Genomic DNA, 22358 nt, shown 5'->3' on the forward strand with positions numbered 1-22358 from the left:
AATTCAGTTTTAACACGTTTAAACATTTTATATTGATTATACAGTGATTCTTAATTCGCCTCGACCATATACTATCGAGTTTAAATGCTTATACAACCAAATTCGCGTTTGAAACCGTTGAAATTCAATAATTTAAATGTAATTTATTAAATTTCATCATAGTTCCGGTGTTTACACATATGAAACAGCGCAGAGTCTACGTTCAAGTCATTTTAAGTGTAAATATACAAAATTTCATGATTTTCTACTTCTTGGTTGATTTGTTTAGTCAAAACTTGTTATTCAACGCGCAGATAACGCAGTAACAGCTGAGATTTGCACGCGGTGAGTGTGTGTAACCTGCTCCGGCTATAAATTCAATTTTAAGACGTTTAAAACGTTTTATATTAATTAAAAAGTGAATCTGGACCTGTTGAAGACTATTAACTATCATTTTTGTGTGGTTTTACATTCAAATTCGTGTTTTGAACCGCTGAAATTCAAGAATTTAAAGAATTGAACAATAGTTTTGGTAGTGTTACACATAGAGGGCAGCACGGAGTCTACACTCAAGCAAAACACTCTTTAACGATGTTATCTCGCCAACACGCCAACATCCGAAGTCAAAACATCAACAAAACAAAGTAAGTGCACAAACCTCATAGAAATATTTATATATTCTGTTCTTAAAACTTGATAATTCCATACAAAAAGTCTATCATACATAATTAGTCATCTTAGAGTAAATCTACACAAGTTTTCCCTTCGTATTCTTCATCATATAAATAACACAAAGCAATAATTAAACTCGTACGATGCATACAATGCATTCCCATCCATGTACACACACAAAAATCCAAATATACTCGAAACACGTTTGTTGTCTATATTACATTAACATAAAATTGACTCCAGCCATAATTAATCATAATTATATAAATAATCGTCGTTATCTTACACGTTACTAAACTAAATTATAAAACAAACATGTCTATGTAACAAATATTTTGATGCGTCGTTGACTATGGCATTGAATGAGCGACTCTCTTCTGCTCGTTCAACGATACATGATTTATTATAACGGCAGTCGAATTGAATAATAGATTTTACTGAAACTTTTTCTTCATAAAGAGTAACAAAAACAATATATAATTAGAGCTCCGTTGTGGTTTCCACTGGCGAATGATCACCGTAACCGAAACTCATGTGTGAGTAGTCTTTCTTTTCTCTGAACATCACGTTATCGTTCGATGGAGATGTATTCATGTCATCATCTTCATCTGATGATCTAGAAAGTAAAGAAAAATTAGTAAAAAAGTAAAAATAATAGTATATTTAGTATCAAGTGTGCTAAGTGGCACTTTAACCACGTTTTGCTTTTGTTTTTGACTTTTTTATTTTAAAACTTCGAATTTTGTTCGCACATTACTTGGAAATGTAAGGTTAGAAATACATTCAATAGAAATACAAGCTCTACCCGTGACTAAAGTACTTTAATCACAGCTTTAACTATTCGTGACTAAAATACCACTTTTCGTGTCTTAAAACTCTGGCATTTTAAAGATGGATATAGAAAAAACATAAAATTGCATAAAAATGTTCATTACTCACCTATAAATATTATGATCTCTTCGTAATGAATGTGTATTCCCTGGTGTTCCTAAAATATGATCACCAACACTTGACGCACGCGCAGTAGTAGCAGATTCACTGCTTACAGGACTCTGTTTACCATACTTTTTATTCCCGTGTAGATTATCTTTACTGATATAACTAACATTGTCCAAACTGAACGCGTGATTCTTATTGCTGAAGTCCAAGTGTAGATCATTGTACTCATCGGGATCATCAACAGGAACACACATTTGCAACACTTGCGTTTCGTATTCTTTTAAATTTGGCTCTACGTAGACAGAATCATATCTGGCGGGACTCGCTGGTACTACATAGGAACGCTGCATTTGATCTTTGAATGATTTATATCTGAAAAATAGGAGAAAACATGGTTTTAGTACATAACCTCAATGTAAAGCTATGGAATTTGACAGTTTGACAGTTTAAGAGTTTTGACAGTTTGATAATTTGATATTTGACAGTTAAACGATTGAACTTTTGATATTTGACAGTTTGACAGTTTGGCAATTGTCAGTTTGCCATATATTTGACATTTGACAGTTCGCCATATGATAGTTTGCCATTTGACAGTTTTGACAATTTTGACAGTTTTTGAAATTTGACAGTTTGACAGTTAGACACTAACCTGCTCCATGAAACACAAATATAAATAATTCCAATTATCCCCGAGATGAATATAACACAAGCGATGACAATCAACGCATAAGGAAAAACTTCTCCATTAACAGAAGCAATCGAAGCAGTTTTAACCCTGTGTATAACCAGCGGTTCATGAATATTAAACGCCGTATGTTTGATTTGTCCGGTTATATCAAAAGTGATATTATCCATTGCTGGTTTATCAAAGATAGACCTCTGTACGATATTATTATTCCTCGCAAGAATACTATCACTCTGTGGATCTATCAAATAGAACCAAATATCTGTAGCAGCTGGATCCGTTTCGATTGTTTCATTTATATTAACAAACTCTCTCGGTGCTAATTTCTCGATGCCCATTACAAGCCCGCTTTGCTCTTGGACGATATCCGATAACAGATCGAGTTTTGTTTGTACCACATCCGGTTTCGCATCGCCAATTACCAGAATCATTCGGTTTTTATCGTTTATTAAATTTACGATTAACTCGGTTTCGGTTTCGTGGAAGTTTTTGGTGGAATTGGGATTATCTCGGGCTGTTACTGTTAGTTTGAAGGGTTCTTCGATAGAGTCGAAATTTTTCTTTGTTTTGATTATGCCAGATTGCTGATCCATGGAGAAATATTCACTTTGGTTACCTCTCAAGGAGAAGTTGATTTTTCCTAGTTTACCGCTATCTTTATCATCAGCCTGGAAATAAAATAAAATTTTAGGTTATTTTAGGTTATGTTGTATGTAAAAATAGGATAGATTAGGTTAAGATTAGGTTATGTTATATTTTAAGGTTAGATTTGGTTATGATATATATAAAAATAGGTTAGGTTAAGTTAGGTTAGGTTAAAGTTATTTTTTAAGGTTATAGTTAGTTATATTCTACGTAAAATTAGGTTATGTTAGGTTATCTTAGGTTAAAATCGTATTTTAAGGTTATATTTGGTTATGATCTATGTAAAAATAGGTTAAGTTAAGTCAATTTGGTTAAAATTTAATTTTACGGTTATTTTTGGTTAAATTTATGTAAAAATTGATTATATTACCTTAATTTGTATAACAGTAGTAGCCAAAGGTGCATTATCAGCCAGCGCAGCATAATACTTCTTCGCCTTATCATTCTGATAGATAAAATATGGCGCGTTATCATTCACATCCCCCACATTAATATTAACCTCAGTAATCGCAAATTCCTTGTTAATAAAACCCTGCAGAGACATAATCTGCACTTCAATGCTATAACTCTCCTCCATTTCATAATCCAAAGTTCCATTCAAGTACAACGCACAGTTTCTGTCCTCAGTGACATTAATCCTGAACAAACCTCTCATATTACCAGAGATAATATGACACTTCAAGGGAATAGTCATGCCATGTGATCTGCTATTAACAATCGTCAAGGTTTTGATCAATTTCCCCACAGTTGCATTTTCATACACTTGTATTGTATAAGAAGTATCCGCGAATCTTAACCCTACTTCCGGTGCGACAGTGGCGACATGTTGAATGTAAATATCTAAGGTTATCACTGAAGATAACTGAGGTTCACCTAGGTCATACGCACGAACATCAACTTGATATTCAGTATCAATTTCTTTCTTTAAATCATTTGTGACTTTTACATTTCCGGTATCCGGATCTATTTGGAAATATTTTGATGCTTTGCCTCTGCCGATAATTTCATATCTGACTTTGTTACCGGGTGCAGTGCCATCTGAATCCGTCGCCATTAACTTCGTGACAAGTGTACCAATCGCCACGTCATCATCTAGTGTAATCGGGTGTGGTACGATTGTAAATACTGGGGGAATATCATTTCGGTCTTCAACGTTAATAATAACTTTTGTAGTGCTTCCTTTTTCATTTGACATATTCTCCAGTGTTCCGATTATAAGCGTATGTTGTGTATCACGTTCATAGTCTAATCCTCTGATTGTATAGATGGCGCCACTGCTTTCGTCGATTCTGAACAAATCAGTCGCACCACGCACAATAACATAAGTTATTTTTTTAATAGTATCAGGATCGTGTGCCATTACATCTGTTACGAAGTAATCAGGCATGTTTTCCGGTACGGTTGCTTCATATTCCGGACGATTAAAAATAGGTAATTCATCTTCAATGTCAAGAACTTGTATTGTGACAGTTGCAGTTGCAAGTCGTGCATCAGGAGCGCCATCTTTCGCTGTTACAACAAACTGGTATGATTTTTGTTCTTCGTAGTCCAATGGACGTGTTGTGGTTATCTCACCACTATCACTATCAATACTAAACGGTAGATTGGAAGGAATTGAATAGGATACTTGAGCGTTTATTCCTTCATCAGCGTCTGTGGCGTGAATAAATCCAACTGAAGTGTGATTCATTCCTTCTTTCACAGTGAAACTATAGGGATCACCGACGAATTCAGGGTTTTTATCGTTGATGTCAGTTACTTTGATGTTTACTGTTGCTGTGCTTGATAATTTACCAGCATCTTCTGCTTTTATCATCTTTTTAGGAAAAAGTGAGGTTAAAATCATTTTTATATGGAAAAATTTTAACTTACCAATTGATATTTAGTTAAATCTTCTCTATCTAATCTTCTGATAACTGTGATGATACCAGTCTTGGACCCAATCGCAAATTGTCGTAAATCATTCCCGTTTACGATTGTGTAAGTCACCGGATCATTTTCCGGATCAATAGCCTATAAAAATAATGTTTTTCATAACATAACCTCAATTGTGAGCTATTTACTTACAAAAATAGACGCGACTGTTGAATTTATACTTGCTCCTTCACTCACTTCAATATCATAAACATTTTGATCGAATATAGGTGCTTGGGTGTTTGGTCCCGGACTGATTGTAACCTCAACAATCGCTTGGGTATACAACCCACCTTTATCAGTTGCTTGAACTGTCAAACTGTATTGATCACCAGCGTTTAACTTTCCAACTGTTTCTAATACTCCAGTACGTGAATTGATGATGAATTTATTATTACCATTGTTGGAAACATGATATATGGAATAGGTTATTTCCGCATTGCGTCCTTCATCGTTATCAGTAGCTTGGATAGTGATAACTTTACGTTTCAAATCACCTGCAGGAACGGAAACAGGCGGGATCATCGGTAAAACCGGCGGATTATCATTCACATCATTGAGGTTTACAGCGAGGGATAACGGGGCGCTTGCAGCGACGCCATTTTTTTCTCTCGCGACGATTTGAAACCGGAATTTTCCGGGATTCGGTGGATCTCTGTCGATGTTATTCTCATTAACTACGAGGTTACCAGATTTATCAATTGTAAAGTATGGTGTTGTCAATTCAAAGAGATATTGTGGTTTTGGATCGTCAATTCCCTGTAAAATAGGTTATGTTAGTTTTATAACCTCAAATTAGTTTTTTTTTAATTTTAAATGAATTTACACTTACAAAATCTTTATCTTCAACTGTAATCTGTATTGGCATTCCAATAATATCCACGACATTCGTCCCAATCGGCGCGTTCTCATCAACGAAGCCTTCCGATGCCGTCACTTGGATTTCCGGTGGGTTCGCATCGACCGGTTTAACTGTAATCGCCAGCTTAGCAGTCGTCGATCGTTTCGCCTCGGACACTTCCTGCGCTTTTAAAATAATGTCAAAGCGTTTTGTCGTTGACGTATCCACAGCCTTAGTCTGATGTATAGCTCCCGTATCAGGATCAACCCGGAAGTAGTCTGTAAATGTTTCCGGTGTTCCGCTTACAAACGAATATCTTATGGGTGCATTTATTGTATCCATATCGATAGCTTGAATCTTTTCCGGGGAGATGTTAAGCACACCATGAAGAACTCCACTCGAAACGGAAGCTTGGTATTCCGGATTGATGCATGTTCCGTCCAATAACATACATCCTTTGTAAATAAAGGAGGGATTCTGGTCATCGTCGTCTTTTATATTTATCGTGAGGATTGTTGATGAAGGCATGCGTTGGGATTCATTCCGAGCGCGATCCTGGTGTTAAAATATAGGTTATGTTAGTTATAATAGTTTAAAATTGAGGTTATGTTATGTTTTCATACCGTTGCAAGGATATTCAAATAGTATCGCTGTGTTTTCTCATAGTCCAAAGTCCGATTCACCGTGACCTGTCCCTGATGTGGTAAGTTGATAGCAAAGAACCCGTAGCCATCCGCAGAGGTGATGCGTGAGTTGCCTACATCATACTCACTCCCAATGTTGTCTTTTAAAGGAATTATTGAGTATTCAACCAAGCCATTCACCCCGGCGTCTTTGTCTTTCGCGTGGATGAATTGAAATATTGTTGTGCCTACAGGTGTTAATTCGGATATTGTTGTCATATAAGGAGTGTTTTGAAACTCTGGCGCGTTGTCGTTGATGTCTGTAAGTCGGACAATGATCGGGATTGATCGGCGTTTGTGGGTAGCCTTGACGGTGCACACCAATTGGAAGACAATGTGTGAGACGCCATCTTCGTCTCTGTCCAGTGGTGTCAATAGTTGTAGTTTTTTGCCGTTTAAGAAAAACACAGCAGGGCCTTTAGGGAAGTGTAAATCGAGGAATATATCTACATTGGGTTCGCCTTCGATTGGTAATTCTTTAGGGATTGTTTCTTGACTTATCGCTGTGGAAATTAATGAATTTTGTTGAGTTAGGCAACCAATGTTACGTGTGAAAGGGGAACTTACATGATCCTCTGCTTTCTTCAATGTCTAGAATTATATTGGACTGGCCTGTAGTTACGTCACATAATTCTGCAAATGGTTAGAATAAGAACATAGAGTAAGTGAAAATGTAAAAGGTCACAAACGCTGCTTTTGGTTTGAAATTGTTTAAAATGTATTTTATTCATATCTAGATCTTAAATAGAAAGAAAAAGCAGTCACGCCTACGTCTTAACCTCGCTCAACCTAACTTAACCGGAATATCATTGACAAATAACAGTTAGACCCTTGCGACATGCACGCAAACCGTCGTGGAGGAATAAGCTCCTTCATATTTATTATATCCGTCGAACGTGCATGACTCATATAGTCATACGATCGGATATCAAGTTATTTTATATAAAAACTAGTTAACCGGGCACACGTTGTTTTGCCATATAAATTATTTCTAGTTTCTAGATAAATTTTAGTGTAGACAAAAAGTAACTTACTTATTATAAAAAATAGGGGTTGGTGATAAAAAGCCAAAAATTTAGGGTTGTATGTATTTTTTAATGCCACATTAAGAAAATAAAAACAAAAAATTTCGACCAAAATAAAAGAAAAATTAAGGGTGAACAACCCTTATCACTTAGAGATATGAAGAATAGATAGTTGCCGATTCTCAGACCTACTGAATACGCATATAAACATTTTCTTTGGGCGGGATGAAAAATGATTAAATTACTAAAATGGTTAAAAAGAAATAGGGGTTGATGATAAAAAACTAAAAATTTAGGGTTGTATGTATTTTTTAATGCCACATCATAAAAAAATAAAAACAAAAATATTCGTCCAAATATTAAAAAAAAAGTTAAGGGTGAACAACCCTTATTACTTAGGGGCATGAAAAATAGATGTTAGCCGATTCTCAGACCTACTGAATTCGCATATAAAATTTGGTAAAAATCGGTAAAGCCGTTTCGGAGGAGTATGGAAACAAACACTGTGACACGCAAATTTTATATATGAGCCGTTTATTTTGAAAGTCACCTAACTCCGTTTTTCAATTTTTTGCCGGTTACCATGGTTACATGTACAACTTCATGTTATTTATCAGTGACGCACTTCAGATTGCATATATTCAGAGAAAATACGGTACATTTTTTACACATAGGTTTTCCGAATTAATTGAATAACTGACCCGTGTGGTTTGAAAGTGGCCTAACTCCATTTATAGTTACATCAAGGTATTTACTATTGATAATGTCGGAAAGCAGCGATGAAGGTAATTTCAATTAATTAGTATTTACAAGTCCACCTCATTTTTGGGACAATTGCGTTAGTTAATTAACCTGTACGTTTAATTAATATAAATCTTAAAATTTAATATTAAATTATAGAAATTATTGCACCAATGAGGAAGAACCGAAGAAGACCACTTAGTTCAGATAGTGAAAAAGAAATAGTAATTAATAAAAAAAAAGCGAATAAGAAAAAGAGTTATAAAACAATATTCCTCGTCAGAGGATGAAGATTCAAATAACAATGGAGAAAAGATTGATGCACCATATATCCAAAAAGTGCGAAAGATAAAACGGAATTCAGGAAAAAGATATTGCAGTTAAACCGGAAGTATTGTTCATGAAAAAAATTTCGAAAACAAAGATTGTGGTTGTCGGAATGCGTGCACAAAAAATTATAATGAAGAAGAAAGAAAGAATATTTTTGAGAAGTTTTAGGGTTTGGCAGATTTTAACAAACAAAATGTATTACTTCACGAAGCTGTCTGTGAAACGAAGACGTTTTTTTTCTTCAATTTGAAACATCTTAAATTATGTTGAATGGACTTGGGCATCTTCAAATTTTATAATGAATCTGGCTGTTAATTTTGAAAGTGGCCCAACTCCATTCTTGATAAGGAAACGCACGTTATTTACTTAATAATTGCCACTATTTTAACAGGAACTTTAAATTTAACATCCTAAGATACGCTTAAGCAGTATGACTCCTTTGTATCTTATACGTATATTTTTAAATTCATTGAAACGCAAAACTTTCAATATCTCGATTTGAAGATAAATGGAGTTAGGCCACTTTCAAAATAAGCGGCTCATATATAGATAACATTTCAATGATTATATATAAATTATATGTGGTATACAACCCAAAATACACTAAAGTATAATATGTTGCCTAATATCAGGCGTAAAATGATTTTATACAAATTTTATTCATGATTTCATAGTCGATTTAGAAGAAAAATCATTTACAGTTATATTCAAGCAATGAATAAACCAATCAATTTTAATATCGCTGATCAAACGCAGCAAGTTGATTTAATATGCATGAATACTAGTAACTGTTAAACTGTGAGTAAACGAAAATGAACATTAAGTAGGTACTTGTACGCACAGAGTTTCGTATCAGTTAAATCTCGAAACTCATTAATATCTATATTCATAAAGTCATTTTTTATTTGTCAATCAAAATGCAGTTTTGGGAAGTAAATTAAAAGTGATTGCATGAAAAATTACCTGCTGCTTGTGTGCTGAGTAGACAACACGCTGTCACCAGCAGAAAAACTAATGACGTGTGCCCGGAAACCGCCATCAAGGAGAAGATTTCCTGTAACAATAAAATTACACTTTAAAACACGATAAAAGATATAAAATTTATAAGAATTAGTTGGATAAATACAGGAAAATATTAAATACAACGATTTTAGTGTAATAACACCAAGAAATTATTGTTTTAATCGTTAATTTCCACAAAAATAAGTTTTTCTGTTTTTTAGAGAGTTTTAATTGTATGCAACCAGGTATACATGAATAGAAACGTTAAAATTAGATTTAAAAACATGCAATAAGTTAAATACACCACGAAATTGATTGTTTTAATCACGTATTTCCACAAAAATAAGTTTTTCCGCTTTTTAAACGTTTCAACAATATGCAACCAGATATACACCTATTAAAAAGTTAATTAAACTTTACAGAAGACAAATATTTTATTCAGATAAAGAAAAAACAACATATGTTCACTGTAGGAACACAGGAAGTCATTTATAAGTCGTAAATTATAACAAATAGAACATGTTATGTGTTTGGATTTAAGGTTAGACTAACAGCAACCTGTGGAGCCTGCTGTATCACGCAGCTGTCAACCGCAGTTACTCCGCCGCGTAATTAGCGCTGTCGTTCGACAATCCACACACTTTACAGCTAGAATTTATAACGTAACCTAATGAAGACGAGGTGAGTCAACTAAGCGAAAATTACTCAACTAATTTTGAGCGCAAACAATGCAAAAATGTTCGCATACTGTTAGGTATGAGAATATTCCCTCTGACTATTCACAATTAACCTCAAAATGTATTTGCTTACATCTCAGATGTCATTTATTTATTGTTTGTGTGCGATAAGTTGAAATACAGTTATTATTTAATTAAGATTTTAATGAGCATATAGCTATCAATTAAAATCCTGTAAATTGTAATGTTTTATCTCGTTTTAATTTGAAATGCGCTTTTTTAAACAATTTTCTTAAATTTTTTAAAATTAATTATAATTTTGTTTAAAATTATAATAAATTTTCTAGTCTTGAGCGTTGACATGACATTTTATGACACTTCCGGAAATTATAAATTACACAAGTGTTGCATTCTTACGTAATGAGTAATTTTCTGAAAAACTAATTAAAGCATGCAACACACGTAACACTAAAAAATAATTAACATGTTCATGTCAACAAACTCATTGTTTCACTCTGCATTCATTAAAAATATAAAAATATTAATTTAATAAATAGAAATTATGAATACGCCTGAAAGTATGCAACACATTTTACACCATGAATTACTGGTTGCCTATAATATATTTTGACGTGATTTTAACTAGTTTGACAGCAGGTGGCAAATTGCCTTGATAAATTGGGATTAATTTAAATTTAAATTCAAATCCTATAAAAATATTTCGAGGATTACTTCCTCATCGTTGAATAATGCAAATAAACATTATGCACACCTGAGAGATGCTTCTCAGTCGAAAGACTGTGGAGTGTGTTTAGAGAGTGTGGAATTTACGAGATGCACACTCGCATGTCGTAACCATCATGTCTAGGTGTAACCTAAGTGCTTGCTCGCTGGCTTCTTTCGACCAAATGCCTGCCATGCCAATGATACCAACATGGCGGGCATTCCGGCGCAGCTACATGCAAACCTGCATAGTTATCAATTTACATGATGCATTTTTTTACACATTTTACATCCGTACACATTAAACTCTCTCCATTTTGAAAATTTTAAACTTTTTATATTTAAACCTTTAAAACTTTTGTTTTTTATTTATTTTTTGCTTTAAACATTAAAATAAAAATGTCAAGGATATTATAACAATTTAAAATGTTTAAAAGTAGCCAAGTTTAGTTTTTATAACCTCAAAACAAAGCATTAAAACTAATTATTATTATTCTTCACATGACATCTTCCACTTTTCTGTGAAAGTTTTGAAAATGTGTAATTTCCGTTTGACATTCAACGTATATCAACGTGAAACTCAACTAAAAAGAAAAACAAGTAGAGAACAATGATAATTATACATAATTTAATTGTTATTTGATGTAGTGTACTAAAAAACTTAAAGTTTAAGCTTGAAGTGTAAAAATTGAAAGTCCTCGAAATTGCTACCATTATTTATTTACGTGTGGTGTAGACGAATTCGTTCAAGGTTACATGTGTACACACGGAACAATTTCAAAGAATGTTATTACAATCTAATCGTGTCTATAGACCTGAACAATTATATTGTACAATAGAATATATTCATAGACATTTTCATTATGTGACTTTCAAGAGTTTCAACAGACTATAATATGAACTGCAGAAAGTTATTAATATGTTTTGACCTTCAAAAATTACTCATCATTAGTTATAATTAGAAATAAGTATATTGAGTAAACAACTAGTCACACAATTTCAAGTTAAAAAAGTAAAAGATTTTTCTTGTTTTTATAGTTTGTAGATAAAATTTCACTAATGAATCAAATGAAAGTAAAGAAACTGGCGCAATGTTGTTTCAATTGAAACAATTGAGTATATTTCAATTGTTTTATTTGCTTCAACTGGGATTTAATCCTTGAAAGTACGAAATTTCTTTTTATTTCTTTATTTTTAGTTTAATTGTAGACATTCATGCACAATTGGTTGCATAAAGTTTCACGTTCTGTCAGAATATTGTAGTTGAAGCTTTGAGGTTAGATTTGTTTAACAAACGTGTAATTTATAAAGAAATTAATTTTTTCTCTTCGTTAAAATCTCATAAAAGTGAAAAGAAACATGAAAAACACATTTAGATGCTATACCTTGATGAAGTGATTAACTATTATACGGTAGATTTAAAAAAAATAGTTTTTTTCTGTTTGTACTCAAGTAGAAATGAATTCTAAACTAAAAGTGTTAATATTCTAATCTAATGGAATAACTTTCTTCAGACACGTACTATGCACACTCTGATACATATTAAGAACATATTATTACCTTGCTCTGATTACAACCAAACCACACGCAATACCAAATTATTTAAAATTTAAAAAAACAACTAAGAAAATTTTTGATTTTTGTGCAGTGATATTGTATTGTGATACAGTTCATTCACCAATCTGGGTTGAATTGGGTGGGATGCAGAGTCTGCATGCAGACTTGCAGAGGAAGTCGTTACACCTCGCTCATGACATGACACCGGCTGCACCTGCATTGCCCGCAATTATCATCATTCTGTGTGAGTGACGCGAACACATAATACACACACAGAGAGGTAAAGGTGTAATACCGCAGCAGATTCGTCTGGCATAGCGGAAATCGTACGCATCGTTGATTTATTTGGTGCTGGGTCAAAGTTACAATCATTTTGTCATTCATTTAAAAAAACAAGTTCAAAAAATTAAATCTGCGATAGTAGAAAAAACATTTTATTTTTCAAGGTTTTTAGTATTATAATTTAGTACCTACCTAAATTATTCAAATATGATGTCATGGTAAAGTTACGTTGCGCAAAAAAGACCTTGTGGCAATCGATAAGAAGTTTTAACGTTTTACGTTTCAATTTTCGACGTTATCGTAGGTTTATTTTTGTAATAAACTGACCTGAATTCTTGTGATAACAATATATAAACAAATAATTTATAAAATCAGTAGGTTTTGCTATTTTTTTAGGAAAAATGTACTTAGTTTTTACTTTTTGGACCTAAAATGGGTATATTTCATCAAAAAGTTTCGTAATTTTATTTTAAAGAAATAAGAAATGCTAATAATGCACTTTATCGCCATCTAGAATTCAATTATTCAAGTATAACTATGATAGAATCTCCATATCAACTTTAATTTCATTTTTAACACCCTGTAAGTCAAAATTTTTAAAATTTTAATAAGTATTCTTCTATTCTCAACCAAAACGAATCCAAAAAAACATAGATCATCAAAATCCGTCTAGCGGTTCTTGAGTTATACACGTTCTAACTAACCGCACTTTGATTTTTACCCTGCATATATCAATTTTTGAATTTCTAAGTTTTTCCTTTCATTACCCATTACATAACTCGCAACTTCAGTTCAACAAACGTAACAACCAACATCGTGACAAGACAAGACATTCACAACAAAATGAACCTGAAAGCCGAACGGCGCTCGCATTAGCAAGCGGAAATGCTCTTGGGCTACGTGCACGAATTCCTCAATCCGTTCAATGTTATTCAATGCAATCCAGCTGCGAAATTCGCCGCACAAATTTGCACACCCGTAAAAGCACGCCAGCCGTAAAAGCATATCACGCACGTAACAGTATCTCTCTTAAATATAATGACAAGTAAATAGTACACGTAACAAGAAACACCAATTTACCACGATTTACATTCAGTCACCCAGCAGGACAACACAATTGTGGCCATTGAAGGAAGTTTACTATTACTATTGAATTTTGTTGAATGTGGTTGAATAATCATTTATATTTCGATTTAATTTTTAATTCGTTTAAAAATCGATTTATTTCGGCTGTGGGTAATGGTGAAAGTTATCATTAACTTTTATTTTGTATTATGTTATTAATAACTGTTAGTTTTGTGTGTTTTACGTGACTTAACACCGGTTGCACATGATTTTAAAGACATAACCTTAAAATATCTAACTTCCTATATTATGAAGTATATAATGGTCAAAATTCACGGTTTATAAACATCAGAAACGTTATTCGTGAAATATCATTAATAAGTATACTTAATATGTTGTAATTTATAAATTCAGAAGTGAAGTAACTGTACTTATTACTTAATTTTTCTGCATATGTCTTAATAAGTCTCATATTACTTTTTGTGTGACTTAACCTTAAATTTTCTTTGAATGCTTTTAATTGTTTTCTATCTTTGCGAATGCCCGACACTCAAATACGTGAAATTGTTGTGTGCGTCTAACAGTACTTTGATTTCTTGTCGGTTGTGGCCGTGTCCGTTTGTTGAGCACAGAAGATTCTGCACAATAAACAGGTGTTTCTTGAGTCTTGAGATTGAATGGGAACCATTTCAAATCACGACGCGTCGGCTTCTTTGCAGTATAAACGAGCGCTTTTATTCATTGATTTTGCTTTCTTGTCGAAGAAAGGTTTCGCAGCGTGTGACCAGCGGCCATATTGAATTTTCGCGATAATGCGTGCCCGCATCAATATGCTTCGTTATGGTGCAGGTAGCAGGTAGATAAGTACGGTGTACAATACATGTGTGCTTACAATATGTTATTGTTCGTGGTTATAATAAATTATTTGCGTTGTATGGCGAGTGAGCGCTGACGTGGTAACGCGGTTTGGCAAATGGTGGAGATTACAAACAGTTGGCAAATGTGAGAATATTTTTGCTTTATAAATAGTTATGGGTATAGATATCTTGCAATATATTAGGTAATTTTTACAAAATTAGCAATATTAGTAATAATAGAGTGTTGTCTTGTTTTAAAATTAAATTTTATTGGTTTGCTTCAAAACCTATGTAAAAATTACATTAGTAGTCCTATGTTCGGTATGTATACCGCAAGTCCAACACTGAACTATTAAATATAATACAGCGTAGCTACTATTTAATGATAGACTCTATATAACGGCGAAATTTGTATAGTTTGGTTGGTTTATATTAATTTCCTCGTTATAGCGTTTCCGTTTCTGTGTGTATCAACGAAAAATATTTTAATTCCTAGCAATTATGACCTAGAATATTTGTTCAAATACATGACATCGATGGTAACATTGGAAATATTGTTGTAATTATGATCCCAACATCCCTACAAATTGCAATGCAAATTTTTATAACTTAAGCACGATTTTTCAGATCATTTGTTGGGGTGCACGTTACGTTACAACAAAATCATTTAAACATAACACAAGTGAATACAACTGAGCGACGCGGAATTCATATTTAGACTTCAGGAAATATTTACCGGCATTTTTACAAGAGTAATTGAGTATATAACCAGTGCAACAAAAGATTAAACAAATGCCAATCCACGTAAAATCAAAATATTTGCTTATTTTTGGTATTTTAATAGTTTTTCCTACTTAAAAACTAATTTTAAAGTAATACACCAATGAAGTGTAACGGAACTAATCATACTTCATGCATAATTCTTCAAATATGTTTTTAATTAGATCAACAAATAAACCCAACTTGTGTTCATTATATTCAATGTTTAAATAATATGTCTTCAATCTTGAATTTAAAAAAATTGCTGTGCCCATTCTCACACGCCTTTGCATTGAATAAAAATGATGTTGGGTATGCAGGTAAATAAATTCTAAATAAACGGAATCTGTGGAGCTCTATGAAACAACAAACAAGTTTCCAGCGTATTTACGAATAGGTACGAACTTTACCCATATCGTACAAGCTTTACAAGTATAGCTGCAATTATGGCATTATGGATAATGACTACACGTTTGCGTCTCCACCGTGTGTGTTACTGGTTAGAAGTATATTCGTATATAATAACTGTAACTGTATACAAAAATAAAATACGAGTAAAATCAACAAAACTACTTTACTTAGTGAAGAATTAAATAAATTCGCAGTTTTAGGAATATAATTGGGAATATAATGACTAATAACCAAAAACTTGAGAATATTTATGATTATCATAATAATTATAATAATATTTTAATAAGAATGCAAACAATTAAAATGTCATCTTATTTCCGTGTCAATTTAGGTTAGAATTTTTGAGGTTATGTACATTTCTGTGACGCGTGGGAATTTATTAAAAAATCGTTGAATTTTCTTTTGCTTTTTCTTCTGTGTGTCTCATTCATTCATTGTGTGTAATCCTCCTACACGTAACATTATTGAAACGTTGACACACAGCAATATAGTGCGACTAGTTCGACTTCGACAGCAATACAGCACGAACAAAAGTTCAAAGTTATCCAAGCGTTCCGTTCACTTTTCATTGTTGCGATTCGTTACTGGCTACTTGTTACATGCTGCACCAAAGCGATGTTTGGCTGCACACTGCACAATATAGAAAAGCACATTATTTGAGTTTGAGGTTTACGTCGAATTACAACTTTCTTTTTGATTAATTACATCATGGATTTTTGTAAGAAGCAGCCTTTTATGGTATTGTTACTGAAAATATTTTTTTATTCGTGGAATTGTCAAAAATGAAAATTTTGTTTAAATTATGTTAATATGCGCTTATGAGACAGCTTTCACTAATTAGCGTTATTACAACATTACTAAACAGGCAAGAATTGTCACAGGTATCATATTATGTCCTCATTTGGGTGATAATATGTTTAGTTAGTCATTTTATTCGTTACATCGTCATAGACAGTAAAATTAAACAAATTAAATAATAAACGTTTTCATTTCTTAATTTTATAAATAGTTTTATTGGTTTGTCATTAATTGATAGAATCTTTCCATAAATTTACTAATTTAATGTATAGTTAATTAATTTCGTAAATGTTAAGTATGTGTTATCTAAATATTTAATTTTCGCTAATGAGATAGCGTAGGTCTCTTATCCAGCACGTGATTATTAATATTTACATGATTAACAGTATTTAAAGTTTTTCTTCGGCTGGCGATTGGCACCGACTGCAACAACTTTCATCGGCCATCGACGGTATCAATATTAATGTTTTTATTAATGACTGCAGCGCGCCATCAGCGTCAGTCGTTGAAATTAAATCCATGATCTAATGTACAGTTAGGAATTTACGTATAATTAATTGCGTTTTTATTGCTTTGGCATTCGATTGTTTACTTTCGATTAGTAATTTGATGGAATTTCTATATTCTTACAAAGGTAGAAGTAAAGTTTTTAAACAAGATTTAATATGAAAAATAGGTATATAATGAATGAAAGGAGTTCAAGTGATTTCATACTCTTAATTAAATCGCAAGAGACCCGCAAGTTGTATGTGCAAGTTGTGGAAACTTTCCCGTCGCCATTTGTTGTGGGTTAAAACGAGTACAGTAGTTGCAACTTGTTTTTCATGTTTCATTGAGTTCATTGGGACGCCAGCGCCATTTCGCCGCGATCAGCAACAGTTTTATGTTTGTGTGTGAGTAATTGTGCAGTAATTAAAAATGATTGATAAGTCAAGGCACAGTAATGGCGGCTATTGAAGCGGCGGAAGTGCAAATGTCAGCCGAAATAGCTCAGTTGGGAGAGCGTTAGACTGAAGATCTAAAGGTCCCTGGTTCGATCCCTGGTTTCGGCATAACTTATTGAATTTTTTAAACAAAATTACTTAAACAAATACAATTTACTTAACAAATACATAAATTGTATTGATGTATATTTATATTGTGCTTATAAATATTCACAACTCACAAGCCCCCAAGTCAATAAACGTGTTGACTACACGTATGCATTCGCATAGAATAGCAGAATAATATCAGGGGCCAAGTACTCGCAATCTAAAGAGCAAAGTGCTCCAACTGCAACCGCCTCGTCTGGGTGTGTAGAGGAATGAAGAATTTATTTAAATTGCGAATGCATGACTATCTCAGCACGCAGGCCCTAACGATAAAAGTCAATAAAACGTAATATAAAGTAAGTAATAAAATAAAGTCTACGAATATTTATGAAGACAAGGTAAAGAGAGATTTTTGCAATGTATGTAAAAGAATAAAAAAAAAGAAAAAAATTAATCAACTGTCAATCATCTCGAAAGAAACTTTATCGTTTTGTTTAGAAAGTTTAATTTTGTAATCAGATAATAAATTTGTTTTTCTACTTACACCTATAAAGCGTCAGTTTTTCCGCGGTTTTTAGACACACAAAGTGGTACTTTATATACGGACGATCAAGCCGTGAGTAATATCCATTATCTATTGGTATTGTCTACGGGACGGAGCTTGCGCCTGCGCATTTCCCTACGGAGCAACACTAGACCGTATGAATTGCCATGCGACGTCTCCATAACATACCTACTTGTATTAAAATCTTTCAAAAGATAGTGTAAATCGCAGCATAATGTTAAACAAAATTGTTTATAAGCCGAAATAGCTCAGTTGGGAGAGCGTTAGACTGAAGATCTAAAGGTCCCTGGTTCGATCCCTGGTTTCGGCAATCCTTTTTCCTATTCCATATTTTGAATACATTTAACTCTTTAAAATTTAAATTTCTTAGTTTTTATTCATTTCTTTGAATAATTTAAGGTTATATTTGATTACCATAACCTAAAAACCCCTCCAACATTTCAATATTTAAATATTTAATAATCACTTCTTGGGTTCCTCTATGGTTTGAATATACAATGACTCAGAATTTAGCGCTGACCAAAAATCCACGAAAGAAATCACGCAAACCAAAGAATACGCATAGCATAAGAAATACTCGTATAAGAAGCGACTGGCTTACCTATAGCTGTATAGGTAAGTCCGAAGTTGAGAACATAAGACGAGATCGAGGTCATAACACTCTTTCGGTCGGGCCTAGCGAGCCGTATTGTGCTCGCACTAGGTTGCCAGTCGCAGCCTCCTCCTCACCTCACCGCTCTTCTCGCGCACAACTTCTTCCACACACCGCACAAGAGACACGAATACGGAATACGTTTATCTCTAGATATTTGCTGCGCTAGCAAACGCGTGCAGATATGTTGTAAACCCGCACCCGCAGATGTCCACGAGACAAGCTTTTAAGCTTCGGGATGTCGATGCTCCATCAAGCAACCAACCCAACCCATAAGAATATTTATATTTATATTCTAAAATGAATTACCTTGTTTTGTATAAAAGATAAATCCAAATCCACGAATATTTTTACTTTTTTTATGGTAATTTTAGGTAATTTCACTTCATGTTGAATTTTGGTACACTTTTGCACTTTCTTTGATTGATTACATCACGCACAACACATGAATAGAATTAATGTGATGCACAGGTGCTGATGGTTCGTGGGCGCTTCGATTCAAATTCTCCTCGCGTTTTGTTGCGTTTTGGTCGCGTGTCTAATATTCGCGCCGCACCTGTTGACGGTACCGTACTGCATGCGAGTTTGTTTACCAGTTTACCGCCCGCAATCAAATGCTTAACGCTTGTGACACTGGTGAGGTAACTGCTGCTGGTAGGCTAAAAGCACAGGTATGACACTCGCGACGCGCGCATTGCCCGGTGCGAACTGTCGAAGAGCGGCACAGGTAAGACGCGAGAGGCGAGACGAGAAGCGTCAATGGTGGTACCTGAAGACGACGAAGAATCTACGCGAACGAGAGATGGTGAGGTGGGCAGCCGGCAAAGATGTAGCGGTACCGGTGTAAAAGTACGCGACGAGGTACGGCGTGTCTACGCGGTACGAAACGAATGTTGTTTGAAAGAAGCTGAGCTTCTTGCCTGCTTTGGCTTTCATAAGTTTACTACTACAGTTGCTATGGCTCACCTGGTGAATACATTAACGTGTGTGGCATTCACGTTGGTCACGTTGGTGGAAGTTACTCAGTCATATCCCCACTAGTTTATGAAGTTTTTAAGTTGGTTTTTGTGTAGTTTGAGAGTTTAACGTAGGCAACTTGTGATACAACTGGCGAGAAGCCATGCCAGAGTTTCTTTTTTTCAGTTTTTAAGAAAAAGATGTAAAAAAGTTTTAATTTGTTGAAAAATATAAGACAAAACAAGCAATGGAAGTTCTGAGGTGATGATGTTGCGTTGATAATGTTAAAGTGGAGTTTTTAAATTTGGTTAGGTTATCAACAGCCGAAATAGCTCAGTTGGGAGAGCGTTAGACTGAAGATCTAAAGGTCCCTGGTTCGATCCCTGGTTTCGGCAATTGCTTTTACCGTTTTACCATTTTGGGATAAAATATATGTAGATAATGATGATATAAAATAAGATGAGTTTAGTTTAGAGTCTAAACTTTTGACTATCTAAATATATTGCATGCGCGCGCACACTGCAGACGCGCTCGACTCTATATGCGTGAGTCAAGTCGTCATCGTGTCAGTAACTCGTGTGCGCTTCACGCGGCTCGTCGAAATTCTACAGGTTGTAATTCGCTATATGATATCAAATTCCTGATTAGTTAATGATTTATTAGTAGTAGAACTTGTGCAGGAGTGTTCTAGCGGATATAAAATTATCTATTTGCAAAACAATTTAATTTTAATTGTGATTTTTGTTGGTTTTAGGCGTCTAGGAGCTGAACCCGTCGGCACAGCGTCTTCATTTTAACGTCATATTATAGGTATTAAATTTTTTTACAATTTTCATGTACAGCTTTTCCGGAAAACTCACGGAAAAGCCACAAAAACGCCATATTGGTGATTTGTTGATGCTGATTTTTGTTGGTTTTAGGCGTCTAGCAGCTGAACCCGTCGTCACAGCGTCTTCATTTTGACGTCATATTGTAGATATTAAAATTCTTTACAATTTTCATATACATCTTTTCCGGAAAACTCTCGGGAAAGCCACAAAAACGCCATTTTAGTGATTTGCTGATGCTGATTTTTGTTGGTTTTAGGCGTCTAGCAGCTGAACTCGTCGTCACAGCGTCTTCATTTTGACGTCATATTATAGGTATTAAAATTCTTTACAATTTTCATATACAGCTTTTCCGGAAAACTCATGGGAAAGCCACAAAAACACCATTTTAGTGATTTGCTGATGCTGATTTTTGTTGGTTTTAGGCGTCTAGCAGCTGAACCCGTCGTCACAGCGTCTTCATTTTGACGTCATATTATAGGTATTAAAATTCTTTACAATTTTCATATACAACTTTTCCGAAAAACTCCCGGGAAAGCCACAAAAACGCCATTTTAGTGATTTGCTCTGCTGATTTTTGTTGGTTTTAGGCGTTTAGCAGCTGAACCCGTCGTCACAGCATCGTTATTTTGATGTCATGTTATAGGTATTAAAATTCTTTACAATTTTCATATCTAACTTTTCCGGAAAACTTACGGGAAAGCCACAAAAACGCCATTTTAGTGATTTGCTGATGCTAATTTTTGTTGGTTTTAGGCGTCTAGCAGCTGAACCCGTCGTCACAGCGTCTTCATTTTGACGTCATATTATAGGTATTATAATTCTTTACAATTTTCATATACAACTTTTCCGAAAAACTCTCGGGAAAGCCACAAAAAACGCCGTTTAAGTGTTTTGCTGGTGCTGATTTTTGTTTGTTTTAGGCATCTAGCAGCTGAATATTGTAAGTACTTATTCCAGACTGACAATAATCTTGTCAGTGTGTTCCTTTTGTTTCAAATAATTTATTAAATTTATGTTAAAATTTACTTGGGTTGCAAAATAATTTTTGTGAGTAGTTTTCTTGGCAGCCGCGAAACTGAACTTTTTGCTTTGTTCATCTTGTCTCTCAACAGTCTCAACTCTCTTCCCTACTTAGTGGGCCGTGCGTTGTTGCGGGATGCGCATGTGTTTTATTCGTCTGTCGACATTCGTGGCATTCGGTGCCGACATTACAGTGACATTACATTCGGTGGATTGTCGACGGCGTGTGGTAATTACGGAATAATGTGTAATTATTGCGCGTAAAATTCAGGATTAAGATTTAGGAGCGCGCCTGTCTTCTGTCGGATATCTTTCGGTGATATTGAATTTCCATTGGATTTATTATTTCATGATTTGTTAGACACATTTCGGCTGTGTAGCACCTTCAGTCATTGTAACTAAGTAAATAAGATGAAATAAGGTAATATGTTGAAATCATAATTTAATTCCACTTAATACTTTTCAAATTTATTATATTTTGATTTGCATTTTTATTGAAATAAAATAATAGTTGACATAATATTATCAAGCATATTTATTTTGTATTCCCTTTATCGTTTCCAGAAATAGTTACAAAAGTTATTTTTGTATGATAATGATTGTATGAAGCCTATACAGTGTTGTTGTTTTTAAAAAGGTGAGAAATACAACAACATTTATACCTGAAACAAATAGGACTTGATAAGTGAGCGTTGTGGCTCAGGTGGCATGTGCATAT

The 22358-nt window shown here is 34.0% G+C and overlaps 1 protein-coding gene, 2 long non-coding RNA genes and 3 other non-coding genes across 7 annotated transcripts; 5 read left to right on the plus strand and 1 right to left on the minus strand.

Annotated features, from left to right (window-relative positions):
• Nucleotides 1-638: 638 nt before the first annotated feature.
• On the minus strand, nt 639-19824 carry Cad99C (cadherin 99C). 2 transcript variants are annotated; one of them, XM_065313781.1, is made up of 11 exons: nt 19143-19824; nt 9418-9508; nt 6926-6991; nt 6299-6861; nt 5667-6230; nt 4988-5593; nt 4793-4933; nt 3291-4736; nt 2240-2943; nt 1591-1962; nt 639-1267 (listed from the first exon to the last, which is right to left on the minus strand). In XM_065313781.1, exons 2-11 carry the CDS (start codon nt 9491-9493, stop codon nt 1132-1134), a joined length of 4674 nt encoding a protein of 1557 aa, XP_065169853.1. In that variant the 5' UTR covers nt 9494-9508; nt 19143-19824; the 3' UTR covers nt 639-1131. The 2 variants fall into 2 exon arrangements, with proteins under 2 accessions (XP_065169853.1, XP_065169854.1); XM_065313782.1 differs by lacking the exon at nt 19143-19824 and adding an exon at nt 18783-19094.
• LOC135800525 (uncharacterized) lies at nt 8013-8589 on the plus strand. Its single transcript, XR_010550174.1, has 2 exons — nt 8013-8168; nt 8284-8589. It is a non-coding gene; the product is annotated as an uncharacterized lncRNA (long non-coding RNA).
• On the plus strand, nt 17565-17637 carry TRNAF-GAA (transfer RNA phenylalanine (anticodon GAA)). Its single transcript has one exon. It is a non-coding gene; the product is annotated as a tRNA-Phe (tRNA).
• TRNAF-GAA (transfer RNA phenylalanine (anticodon GAA)) lies at nt 18419-18491 on the plus strand. Its single transcript has one exon. It is a non-coding gene; the product is annotated as a tRNA-Phe (tRNA).
• A 288-nt stretch (nt 19825-20112) lies between the features above and the next one.
• Nucleotides 20113-20185, plus strand: TRNAF-GAA (transfer RNA phenylalanine (anticodon GAA)). The gene has a single exon. It is a non-coding gene; the product is annotated as a tRNA-Phe (tRNA).
• A 189-nt stretch (nt 20186-20374) lies between these two features.
• On the plus strand, nt 20375-22160 carry LOC135800524 (uncharacterized). The gene is made up of 7 exons (XR_010550173.1): nt 20375-20600; nt 20711-20762; nt 20877-20932; nt 21043-21098; nt 21208-21263; nt 21374-21429; nt 21541-22160. It is a non-coding gene; the product is annotated as an uncharacterized lncRNA (long non-coding RNA).
• The last annotated feature ends 198 nt before the right edge of the window (nt 22161-22358 follow it).

The sequence above is a fragment of the Atheta coriaria genome, unplaced genomic scaffold (genome assembly GCF_025399875.1).
Source record: "Atheta coriaria isolate IRGN ID8LTWV9N9 unplaced genomic scaffold, Caltech_Dcor_3.1 hic_scaffold_10_pilon, whole genome shotgun sequence".
NCBI lineage: Eukaryota > Metazoa > Arthropoda > Insecta > Coleoptera > Staphylinidae > Dalotia > Dalotia coriaria.

Bases quoted from the DNA above. Each gene is read 5' to 3' on its own strand.
- Cad99C (XM_065313781.1), bottom strand. From the start codon at position 9,493: ATGGCGGTTTCCGGGCACACGTCATTAGTTTTTCTGCTGGTGACAGCG. The intron at 4,737-4,792 runs GTAAGTTAAAAT...TTTCCTAAAAAG, and splicing joins ATTTAACTAAATATCAATTG to ATGATAAAAGCAGAAGATGC. The intron at 2,944-3,290 runs GTAATATAATCA...TTTTATTTCCAG, and splicing joins CTACTGTTATACAAATTAAG to GCTGATGATAAAGATAGCGG.